Source organism: Onychostruthus taczanowskii, unplaced genomic scaffold (assembly GCF_017590055.1).
Source record: "Onychostruthus taczanowskii isolate IOZ18803 unplaced genomic scaffold, ASM1759005v1 scaffold30, whole genome shotgun sequence".
NCBI classification, from domain to species: Eukaryota; Metazoa; Chordata; class Aves; order Passeriformes; family Passeridae; genus Onychostruthus; species Onychostruthus taczanowskii.
This window is the reverse complement of record NW_024500350.1, coordinates 5,872,366-5,884,550: the sequence shown is the minus strand read 5'-3', so window position 1 is coordinate 5,884,550 and position 12,185 is coordinate 5,872,366. Positions and strand designations below refer to the sequence as shown.

The 12,185-nt window shown below is 48.9% G+C and overlaps 1 protein-coding gene across 2 annotated transcripts; it reads left to right on the top strand.

The window, feature by feature from the left end:
* Positions 1 to 3,057: 3,057 nt before the first annotated feature.
* CACNG5 (calcium voltage-gated channel auxiliary subunit gamma 5) lies at positions 3,058 to 6,368 on the top strand. 2 transcript variants are annotated; one of them, XM_041409535.1, is made up of 5 exons: positions 3,058 to 3,295; positions 3,854 to 3,940; positions 4,817 to 4,957; positions 5,576 to 5,721; positions 6,111 to 6,368. In XM_041409535.1, exons 1-5 carry the CDS (start codon positions 3,088 to 3,090, stop codon positions 6,366 to 6,368), a joined length of 840 nt encoding a protein of 279 aa, XP_041265469.1. In that variant the 5' UTR covers positions 3,058 to 3,087. The 2 variants fall into 2 exon arrangements, with proteins under 2 accessions (XP_041265469.1, XP_041265470.1); XM_041409536.1 differs by having other exon boundaries at positions 3,058 to 3,300; positions 3,859 to 3,940.
* Positions 6,369 to 12,185: the final 5,817 nt, after the last annotated feature.

The following is a 12,185-nucleotide window of genomic DNA, read 5'->3' as shown; positions in this document are numbered from 1 at the left end:
CCCAGGAAATGGGAGCTGCAGGGCTGATGTGCTTCCCTGCCCCATAGCCACCAATTTCTTCTCTGGCTGCTGTCTCCTAATTCTCCAGGGAAAAAAGAATCTGAGCATCCTGTCAGCACTTGGCTCCTTGCTCCCCTAGCAGGGAGGTATTTCTCCTGGGAACACATCCTACTTTTCTTGAGCTGAGGGAAGCATTAAATACATTGGAAATGAGGCTGGTTAGCGAAGCCAAAGGTGGAGGGAAAGATTGCCGGAGTGTGAGCTGGAGCACTTTCTTGGGCTGTCTGGAGACAGCAATCCCTTGCTGTAGGTTGGAACCTTCTGGGAAAAGGCACAGTGTGAACGTAGGAAGAGCCAAATCCTTAATTTCATATGGAAGGGAATTGTCAAAGCTGTTGCAGCGCTTGAGGGTGCGAGTACATCTGCTTCCTACCAAGATGTACTTGCCTGCTTTGGACTCGAGGTCAGATCTGGTAATTAAAGACTCTCTCTCCTTCTCTGCCTTTCACTCAAGAATTTGATACTCTTCCAGCAGCATTCCCTGCTTTTCTCTCTTATTGCTGCCCAGAGCAGTGAGCTGGAGCCAGGGCACACAGACCTTGGGTGTTGCATCTGTTCAGTAAATGCCTTTCTTTGGACTCCACAGTAACTACAAGTTTCCTTCATGTTAATCTAAATGAAACTGCTGCAGACACAACCCAGGACAGGTGTGGGGAGCTGGTGCTGTGGATTTGTGAGACAGAAGTGCTGGGGATGAGCACTGCAAGAGCTCAAAGCTCCCCAGAGTGCTGGAGGAGCAAGAAACCTCTCTCAGCATCAGCTACGTGCTTTCACCATGAGGGAATTATGGCACAACATTATCCTTGGAGGCTTTCAGGTGTAAAAGTACAAGCTGTGAGGACTTTTGGCATCTCTGAGAGTCTGTGTAAGCAAGGGAGAATTAATATATTTGCATCTGAGGCACTAGAAAAAAACACCCTCCTCCAGTCTGTTTGGCCATGTTGGAACAGAGAGTTGTCATCTCCTGGTCCAGGCAGGATTTGTCTCTTCTGATTTAATCACTAAACCCATTGCCTTTACTGTAGTGATAATAGCAACAGGACTTCTCTCCCAGGGAGTCTGCTCACCAAGGGAGCACAGGAGTGATGGAGCCACTCCTGAGGGTGTGAGACAAAACTAGTGCAGCTCTGAAGGGAGCCCGAGGAAGATGCAGCCTGCTTAGAAAGTCAGTAGCTTTTGTTGTCTAGCTGGATTTAGATATTTTCCCTATTGCTTGCAGTGCTGAATAGCAGCAAAATGTGCTTTGGAAAATATACATGACATGGCACTTATCTGTGATTCATTCTGCCTTTACAGCAGCAGTCAGTGGCACTATCTGCCTCCTTGCTACTCCACACAAGACCACCTCTCACACGTATCTTTTTCTTTCTTGCTCTTATTCCTCTAATCTTTTGTTGCTGTGGATTCCCCCCCCACCTCCCTTCCCCCCATACCAATTTCACTTTTTCTCCACTGCACCAAGAAATCTGATTTCTGGTGCTATTTTGTCAGTCTGCAGGGCACCATGGGAACTGCTAATTTGCCCAAAGTAGCAAATGGGCAATAAAATAATAATAATTTAAAAATATGCTATACATAAGTGACATGGGCATGAGGGAAGCTTTTCCTTTAATGTTTGCCCAGGGCCTGGCTGCAGCTCTCTGTCCTCATTTCCCTGCCTCCCTCCAAAGCACAAGGTGGGTTTGGACAAGGGAGGGTAGTGGCAGCTCTGGCAAGAGCAATACAACCAAAAAAAGCAGATTATTGTGTCATGCCACTCTGCTTCAAGTTGTTTGATGATGTCATAAATGTAGCATGGCTTTTGCAAAATTAGCATGATCTCCTGATTGGTGGCTCTACCATGGAAGTGGAAAAGTGGCAGTGTTGGAGGGGAGAGGGATGGTGATGGGAGCTGCTTGGGGCTGGGCTTGGTCCAGCAGTTAAGAGCTGCTTTGTTAATCCCTGATCGCGGTGTCACTGATCCTCAGCAGCTCCTGTGCCAGGGACTGGCAGCGCTTGATAAGGCTTTGCAGGGAGATAAGATAAGATGCTGCAGTTCGCCTCCATCCTTGGGGGATCAGTGCAGCTCTGGCTGGAGCAGCAGGAATTCACCTGCAGCAAACCCAACAGGAGCCAAGGAAGGAGCTGCTCCCATTCCCGTCCATGCTGTGTGTTTTAGTTTGGAAAGACAGGTGCCTGCTAAGGAAGGCAGAAACCTCCCCTGAAATGGAAAATGTAAACCCCTTCCCTCCAAACTGCTATAAATTTTAAATTAAGGGGCTCTCAGGCAAAAATATGGGAGCAGGAATAACAGTTCTTTATTAGGGAAGAAAATAAAAAGATAAAATAAACAATGCAGTAAACCAAAACAACACTGACAGAGTCAGACACAACCTGACACCCTGTGGGTCAGGATGCTGGTAGCAATCCAATTGGAATTGTGGCTGCAGCCCTCCTGCCGTGCCAGGGGTGGTTCTGCTGGAGCAGGGATCCTGTAGAAGGGTGTAGTCTTCCTCTGAAGATCCCGTGGAAGAGGCAGCTGCTGTTCCTCTGGGAAATCCAGTGGAGAAGCTGTGCTGGTATTCCAGAATCTCAAGATTATATCTGGGTAGGAATGTTTGAGATCTCAGATTATATCCAGGTAGGAATGCTTGGCTCCTCCCTCTAGGCAGAGCATGTACCAATGGATGCTGTAGTTCTTATCAGCCATGCAGGGACATTCCATGGCGTGTTATCAGCAGATGTCTCCCTGGAGGGATGAGTGTTTGTAGAAGAGATAAGGAAAACTGCCCACGGAACAGAAGACAACTGCCATACAAGACAGCAAATAGAGTACAGTTTGCATGGCAATCAGGACACTGAGCCATTCCCCATCCTGTCTGTGCTGTGCCATTCCCCACCCCGGCAGCAGTGTGCTAAGCAGTGTGCTGGGATTTGGTTCAAGCTCTGGGTCTGTCAGTGGTTGCTCTAATGGCTCCTCTCGGTTCAGGGCAGAGCTTTGGTGGCTCCGTGCTGGGCGCTCCTCCCGTCCCGTCGCGGCCGCGGCCGATGCAGTTGGCGATGAGCGCGTGCAGCAGGAAGGCGCTGACCCTGCTCAGCAGCGTGTTCGCCGTCTGCGGCCTCGGCCTGCTGGGCATCTCCGTCAGCACCGACTACTGGCTCTACCTGGAGGAGGGCATCGTTCAGCCCCAAAACCAGACGGCTGAGATCAAGCTCTCACTGCACTCGGGGCTCTGGAGGGTCTGCTTTCTGGCAGGTAGGGTCTCCCGGCCAAAAACATCGCCTCAGTTTGTTGTGTGTCAGTGCCACCCAGCAGGAAAGGAACGAGAAAAATGGGATTTTTAGAGGCTCCGCCCATCCCTGTTTCCAAACTCAGGTACAACCTTTGGCAAGCAATGTCATCTCTTCATGCCTGACTTTAACAGCCCAAAGGATAAATCTGCCTTTGCACACAGGCTTTGGTGAGTTTGTTGCTGCCCTGCCAGATCCCCTGCCCTGTTCCAGAGCTGCAGCCACAACGCCTTGGGCAGCAGCTAAAAACTTTCCATTTCATCCCTGCAAAATTCAGATTCAGGTCAGCTGGACCATTCCCTCAGCCTGTGCCAAGTTTGATGAAGCAGTTTGGCTGCAGGGACAGAGTTGAATAGAACCCAAGGGAATGGGAATCTCAAAGTAACCAACCTTAAATATCACAAAGTTTCAGCTGCTTTGGAAAAGTCAGGGGAGAAGTGAGGAGCTCTGATATGGCCCCTGGGATGATTTTAAACTCCCTGGCTCCAGAGCTCACGTTTTTGTCCATGTCTCGCTGCTGCAGGTGAGGAGCGTGGCCGGTGCTTCACCATCGAATACGTCATGCCCATGAACATCCAGCTGACCTCTGAATCCACAATGAACGTCCTGAGTGAGTGGTTTAGTGGGATTCCACCCTTTACATCCTGCAAATCACCGAGTCCCAAGAACTAGGGACCCTCCCCAAGAAATCCCCTTTGTGCCCTTGCCAAAGAAGCTCTGAGTTCCTTGACAGTGCTGCCACACAAGGATGCAACTACATTTTTTACTATGGGAATTGCCCAGAGTGCTCATAAGCTTTTGGGGACATCCCTTTCTAATGGCAGGATGGCCACAGAGGCTCTAAGCTGTACAATTTCCTGTCACTGGCTATTCAGCACTAATGTTTATCAAAGTGTTTGGCTTTTTAGTCTCCTCTCCATAATTTGCAGCTGTATTTATTCCCTAGCAATTTTACACATTATACAGCAGGATGAATTAAGGATGGAGTGTCACAGCTCTCACGATGAATTCTGCAGTCATTTCTGAATTAATAAATAGAAGTGTTTTGAAAACATGCAGTGAACCTAGAGAAAAATGCAGGTTCTTATGGTTTCCTATGCAACATTTCACACAGGAGCCCTCAGAAATCAAACATCAGCAGAGTCACCACCATGGAGGTGGGACACTGGCACAGTTTGCCCAGAAAGTCTGTGGATGCTCCATCCCTGAAAATGTTCAAGGCCAGGATGGAGCCTGGAGCAACCTGGGATAGTGGAAGGTGTCCCTGCCCATGGCAGAGAGCTGGAACATGAGGACCCTTCCAACCAAACCATTCTGTGATTCTGTAATTCTATGTTTTACTCAGCTTATTAGCAAGGAGAGAAACTCAGACACAACATGGTGTGAGCAGAAGGGTTGGAGCCCTCTCACCCAGCCAAAGCACATTACTCACACTATTTAGGGGATATTAACCTGTTCTCACTTCCCTCTGCTCCTCTCTCACCAGAGATGATCCGCTCTGCCACCCCCTTCCCTCTGGTCAGCCTCTTCTTCATGTTCATCGGCTTCATCCTCAGCAACATCGGCCACATCCGGCCTCACAGGACCATCCTCGCCTTCGTCTCGGGGATATTCTTCATCCTCTCAGGTGAGTTCTGCAAGCCAGGTTTTCTCCTGACAGCCCTTGAGCATGGAGCACGTTTGCTTTGGTAGCTGCTGGTGCTCTCCTAACCTGCCCTGCTGGCTCCTTGTCAGACTCATCACTCCCAGCTCAGTCCCACTGAGTCCCCTCAGCCTGGTCAGACCTTGTGGGATGGATGGAGAGCTTTGTGGAAATGTGGGGAAAGGCTCCACCACCAAGGCAGGAGCAGGTGCTGGGGGAGAGGATGCTTCTTGTGAAACATCAGTTGCAGGACAGATCTGAAACTTCAAACTGCTCGGTTGGGCTGTGTCTACATGAGAAAAGTGAATGTTTTATTCATGGTGTTGTGCAAGTGCTAAACAAATAGCTGTGACAGCTAAGCTTTGAAGAAGCTCCTACTGGAGCCAGATCTCTCCTCCCAGTGCTCACAGATTTCCCTGAGCAGGGAATGTTTGACTGGAATGAGAGGAGTGCCCTGGGTTGAAGCAGCAGGAGGGCAGTTCCTTTCCCCAGTTATTACAAGCACGCTCCCAAGTTTTTTCACTTTCCCCCAAAGCCAGGCCTTCAGGAAGGTGCTTCTTCAGCAGCTTCATCCCTGAAGCATTTCCCACTGTCCTTCCCCAGGTCTGTCACTGGTGGTGGGGCTGGTCCTCTACATATCCAGCATTAATGATGAGGTGCTCAACAGGACCAAGGACTCGGAGTCGTTCTTCAATTACAAATATGGGTGGTCCTTTGCCTTTTCTGCCATCTCGTTCCTTCTCACAGAGGTACCCACACCCTGTAACAAGTGTATCCCCTTCCCAGGGGTGGGCAGACTGAGGCTGTTGGCAAAAAGGGGGCTCGGGGTTTATGGGAGGGCTGGGAGGGTAGGGGAGTGATGTGTAGTGTGAAGGGGACATCTGGGGAAGGACAAACCACACATGGCGCACTGTGATGGGGCATTTGATCACAGTTTGATGCCAGGCACAAAAAGCAGATATGTGTTTGTGCTGCATTATTCATTGCACAGACCCACGGCACGGGGCAGGGAAGTGGTGGCGCTCGGGTGCTTTTGAGCATCAGCACAGCACAAAACAGGCGATTTCTGCGTCGCCCTGTGTGGGTGCTGGTGCAGCCACGGGCAGGGAGATCCTCAGGCCGTGTCTCTGTCCCGCAGAGTGCCGGGGTGATGTCCGTGTACCTGTTCATGAAGCGCTACACGGCCGAGGACCTCTACAGACCCCACCCCGGCTTCTACCGGCCCCGCCTGAGCAACTGCTCCGACTACTCGGGGCAGTTCCTGCACCCGGACGCGTGGGCGCGGGGCCGCAGCCCCTCGGACATCTCCAGCGAGGCGTCCCTGCAGATGAACAGTAACTACCCAGCCCTGCTCAAGTGCCCCGACTACGACCAGATGTCGTCGTCCCCGTGCTGAGCCCCGCGCCCCGCGCCCGCTCCGGTGGGCGCCGCGCCCCGACTCCGTTTGTCGTTTTTTTAGGCCGCTCTTTCTGGCCAATTCTCTATTTATAGGAGCGTAAATATAACCAGAGAGATTGGTTATATAACAGTAGTGTAACCTAGAGAATTGGGATGTTTCCCTTTCTTTGTTTTTTGGGTTGTTTTATTCCTCCCTGCATAACTAAGAATCTCTCCAAAGTCCTCCTCTCTCAGCTCATCCCGCTGAGCAAACAGCAGTTCTGCCTGGGGGATAAATCCAGGGCTGGACTCAAGAGCAGGAAAAAGAAAATAGAGTAGAACTAAGGGAAAAAAAAGGTGTATTTTTTTGGTGTAGGTAGGTAGGCTGATAAAGTTTGTGCATTCGACTGTATCATTGAATTCTATATTTACTGCCCTGAACACCAGCAGGCATAAAAGATTTGTGTAACTTTCCAAAAAACAACCAGCATTAGAAAAATATAAATTTTGTCTTGACTGAGCACTTACTGGTTGGTATCTCTCGCTGCTGGATATCACTTCCAGCCAGGCTGGAATGGGAAATAACCATCCTTCCATGAGACCTCAGCAGGCTTGGACACCAGCAGCTTGTTGTTCCTCTACGGCCACTTGGAAACTGTTGCTTAAATATCTCATGTTGGACTGGAGGCACTCTGGGGTGCTGGGTGGGAGGGATGGCTCCAGCACCCAAATTTCCTCTGCCATCCTATAGACAGGAGGCCTGAAGCATAAATGGGAGAATTTCAGTGCAGCATTGAGAGGAAAACAACTTAAACCTTTCCCATGGGAAACATCTGGTGTGGGATTTAGTGGAAAGAAGTTATTTCAGTGAAAGGCAAGACCCCAAACTGGTGTAAAGTGATGTAGCTTAGATTATTGGTACCAGTCCACTGCAGCAAAATAGTTGGCTTATTTTACATTTTGGCAAGAAAATGGTAATTTCTCAGCTTTTTTTTTTTTTTTTTGGGGTGGGGGTTGGTTTTTTTTTTTTTTTGTGTGTGCGTGTGTGTGTGTATTTATTTTGAGGCTTTAAGTTTGAAAATTTCATTTGATGCTTTGGCATTTTGGCCTTAGCCAGCTGCCAGAGGAAAACACCACTGCCACTGATGGAAAACAAAGGGCAGGGAAGGAAAAGGCTGTGATCCCTCACACAGCCACAGCTTGTCACCTTGCAGAAGAAAGAGCTTTGTGATGGAAAACAAAGGGCAGGGAAGGAAAAGGCTGTGATCCCTCATGCTAGCCACAGCTTGTCACCTTGCAGGAGAAAGAGCTTTGCCCAAACTTTATTTCTGTTCTTGTTATTTTCAACCTTTCTGAAAATTTCTGTTCTGCAGAACAAAACCATCTGGGGACTCTTGGTATATTTGAGCTTGTTTTGTCTTACTGTTAATTAAAAGAAATAGAATATATGCAGTTTTAACCTCATTTGTAGCATACTACGTAATGAATGTTGGACCTCTTGGTTGTTATTATTTAATATTATTTTTTTTATTTGCTATTAAATATTTATTATTTATAAACTCCTCCAAAGCAGGGGCCAAGTCCTGGTGCAGCACCACTGTTTGCATCCATTACAACACCCATTCCACAGGACATCACTGCAGGAGTGCATCCAGCCAGCTCTGGAACAGGATTACTCCTCTCCACATCCTCCAGAGAAGCAAGTAATGCATATTTAGTTATACCTGAGTAGATTCCTAATTTGCAAAGTTTTAAAATCAGGGCATATTTCTGTAGGCACAGTTCTATTCACCCTCGGTTTCTGTATGACCCTCGAGCATTTTTGTGCTTTCACTTAAGCCCCAGTTTTTAAGTGCTAGGTGACAGGTTGGCTGCTGGGAAGGTTCAGGCACTAAAGCACAACACAGCCCCACCCTCCAGTAACAAATCTGCTGGTCCTCACCTGCCCCCAGCCTGACAAACCATCAGTTTTCCACCAGGATTCCCATATTCAGTGTGGATTTGGCTCCAAAAAACTCACTGGAGTTCACAAGCAATGGTTTTGAGTTTCCCAGGGGCTGATCTGCTTTGCTGGGCTTGATGCTGGTGATTTTTGGTGGCTCAAAGGCTGTTGCCTTTGCATGTAACTCTTGATGGATGCTGATATTCTCAGTCCTTGGGAGGGAGATGTTCAGGATCACCAAAACTGCTGATGGCCAGAGCCACAAGGGCTCTCCCATGGCCACATTCCTCGCACTGGGGAGTCATCCTGTGGTTAATCCTGTGCAGCACCATGAGATGTCCCTGTCCCCAAGTGGAATTTTCCTTTGCACTGATTAAATACAGAATTATTCATTTTATAAATTTAAATGTTTGCCTACACAAGTAGAAGAAATTAGAAGAACTTCATGCCTTCCTCAAGGCCCCAGAAGGTTTAGCAGAGTCTAGGGGCGAATTAGAAAAGTAATTATTTTAATTCATTGGAGACATTCTCATCATGTGACTGCATTAGTGAGCCTGGGAGTTTGCATATTCACCCAGTGAACACAAGTGCAGGACTGCCAGAAAAAATCTGTTAAAAGAAATGTTTGCTGTTGGTTCAGTAAAGGCATCTTTTAGGTAGGTTAATGTGGTGTTTGCAAAGCACAGGCAGCAATGGTTGTGCCTTTGGGCGCTGTTCTGTCCCTCCCAAAGTGCCTGCTGTGGCAGCAGCTCTGCCTGTGGGCCTCCCAGTGCAGTTATCACACCTTTGTGGGCTCTGGAGAAACTTTCCCAGAGCCTTGGATCCTCAGAGCCCTGGCCTGGGTGAGGGGCTGGGGTGAGCCCAGCCACCCTGCCAGGCTCTCTGCCCCAAGAACCACCCTGGAGCAGCAGTTCTCCAAGCAAGAAGTGCTTAGTAAGTACAAGCAGCACCCCTTTAGGACACCTATTAATGATTTTATCACCTCTTCTAATTACCTGGCATGGTTTTACCTCACATCCTCCCTTCCTGAGGAGCAGCACTCAGTCCCCTCCTTCAGTCTCTCTCCCACCCACTTCAGTGATGCCCTCTCGCTGTGTCCTGTGTCTGTTGCTTTGACTGCAATAAATAAAAAGTGGAGTTTGAGGGTGAGCTACCAATGAAATTAGAGGTTTTACCCCATGAGTCCTTAAATTCACCCGAGGGGATGAGCCAAGCCTCCCCCAGCCCGTGGGAAGGTGACTGCTGTCTGACACTGCACAGAAAATGGTTTGTGCTGAGAAGCACAAAAATCCTGTTCTGCATGAATGACTAATTGGTGTCAGAGTCTTTGTGCACAGGGCTGTGGCTCCTTGGACTACAGCAGCAGAACGAGTTACTGGGATTAAGGGTTAAATAAAGCCTGATCCTGGTGCATTCCCTGCTCCAGGTGCTGCTCAGGCCTGCAGCAGGTGAAGGTTTTCTGTCCCTGCCATCAGCAGAGACACACACACACCTCCATCCCACATCCTGGGAATCCTGGGAATGGATGGATGGATGGATGGATGGATGGATGGATGGATGGATGGATGGATGGATGGATGGATGGCTAGGGGGGTGGATGCTCTGAGATCTCAGGGAACTCCCAGGAGTCACCCTGCCCTTCTGTGTGTGGGGTTTTTTAATCAAATCCCCTTTCTGTAAGCTCAAAAAGGCATTTTGTGGCCTGTATCTCTGGGACATGAAAGCTCCTCTGCCAGCATCCCCAGGACTCTCCTCATTCCCCCTTTACCCCACAGCCCTCCCATGGCCCAGGGCTGATAGGGCCCTGGTGGGAGCCATTTTCCCATTAGTAGTGTCCTGACAGCCCTCACTGAACCGTGAGGTGTGGATGCAAGAGGTTCATTAAGGACCCTTCATGAGCAGTAATGAAATAGCCAAGAATGACAAGGCTGTGCTGGGTCTCCTTCTCCTCCAGTTGCTGCTAGAGCATCTTGAGGCTCCAGAGCCCGCTCCTGCCCAGTGACAAAGCCATGATTAAATACATAAATTCACAGATAGGTGCAGATGACCGGCCCCCCAGTGCCGCTGCCCTTGCAGCTGCGGTGGCAGTGGGCACGAGGAGCCCCTGGGAAGGTTCAGGTGAGGCAGTAACCCCCCACTCCAGGCAAGGAGGCAGCGCAAGAGCCCTGCTGAAGCTGCTGTGCTGAGATGAGGTTTGGGTGGATGTTCTGAGGGAAGCTGGTGCTGCTCTTGCCCAGGAGGGGCCATGGAACTGTTGGTCAGGTAGGCAGGGGGAGAGCAAATCCTTCTGCTGGGGATGCCCCAGATGAACTTTGCTGTTGCATCATCTGGACACAGGGTTAAAGACCTGTGCCCTTTATCAGCTTCAAGCAGACAAGACCCAAAGGTATTTTTTATGGTGCTTTCCCTAAAACACACCACTGTGGCAGGCTCAGGAGCTGACTTGGTGTACACAGCGTGGGGGTTTCCAGCTCACAGTGCTCTGCTCTCAAGTCCTTGTGTTGCATTATTAATACTATTCATCAAGGTTGTGTATTCATTTTCCCAAATGTGAGTTGGCCCCATGGGCTATTCAAGGTGTGCTAAGAATTAAATAGTCTTATTCTTCCCTGCTGATAGCTTGTTAGCTGTGCAGAGCTGGTGTGTTTGTGCTGGGGATGCTGTGCGAGCAGGCAGAATATTCACCTGAGTAAATACTCCTCCACTAATGAGAAGTAGCTGAGAGATATTTATTTTCTTCTTCTTCTTTCTTACTCATGGGATTTATTTATTTACTTATTTTTTTCCCCCAAATTAACTGTCAAACCTATCTAGAAAAAGCAGCTTTTTTTCCTTCTTGTTTTCCTCATCCACTTTTGGGGTCTTGGTAGAGTCTCCTTCACCCCACTCTTTGCTCCACCAGCTCTTTGTGCCCAAGAACCACATCAGCTCTTTAACTCTTCTTTCTGCAAACTGGCTGCACCTCAGCACACAGGAAAGCTGTGGCTGCTGGCCAGGGAGTTGGGTGTCCCCAGAGTGTCCCCAGGGTGTCCCCAGGGTGTCCCCAGTGCCCCAGCTGCTCCGTGGGTGCCACCATGGCTGGGATGCTCCACTGACCTTTCCTCTGTGCACTGCAGGCTTTCTGTCTACAGCTACTGTGTAGATGTCAAATCCCAGCCTGTTCCCATGGATACAGGGGAATGTAGAGAGAGAAGAGCTGCCTCCTTTTTAATCTTCATGTAGGGTTTATATACCTCAGATTTTGGGTTATGGTGGCCTCCGTGGGCAGGGGCTGTAAAGGGCAGGAGATGGCTGCAGCAATTTACCTTGTGTCTTTAATTGCAAGGCAGTCCCCAACTGCAACCCTTCTTCTTTTCACAGCACATCATCTCTGAATCTCTGGTCAATTCAGTCTTTGTAGAAGAAAGACTCCTTTTAATTGTTATTACAATTTGTAATACAGGAAAGCACTATTTCAAGAAAAAAATTATCCCCACTCTGCTGTGTTGCCAGATTTTATCCCAAGGGCTGGATTCAAGGAATATCTTGACTCTAACTGGATATTTTCAAGACTTGAGCAGCTTGCACTGTGATATTCTGTGGGCTCTGTGCAGCATTTTTAATCAAACCACCCCAGAACTCCCCAAACTTCATCCCTCTCTCAATTTCCAGTGAAAGAAGAAGTATTCACACAGAAATTGTGATTAATATGCCTTGAATATATGCAGCACCAGCAGTCAAGGTTATTCCCCAAAAAGCCATTTTTTTTGTCACTGCCTCTGGACAAATATTCTGGCTGTGATGAGATGCAGCTGATTTTAATCTTTAATGTAGGGACAGTGTGCATTCATTTTCTTAGAGGCAGGCCAGGTGTGTCAGGGGTGCAGAGGAGGTGTCCCATGGCTTGTGCTTGTC

Coding starts and splice junctions, on each gene's coding strand:
- CACNG5 (XM_041409535.1), top strand. CDS start 3,088: ATGCAGTTGGCGATGAGCGCGTGCAGCAGGAAGGCGCTGACCCTGCTC. Junction 3,296..3,853: donor GAGGGTCTGCTTTCTGGCAG/GTAGGGTCTCCC, acceptor TCGCTGCTGCAG/GTGAGGAGCGTGGCCGGTGC. Junction 5,722..6,110: donor TCTCGTTCCTTCTCACAGAG/GTACCCACACCC, acceptor TCTGTCCCGCAG/AGTGCCGGGGTGATGTCCGT.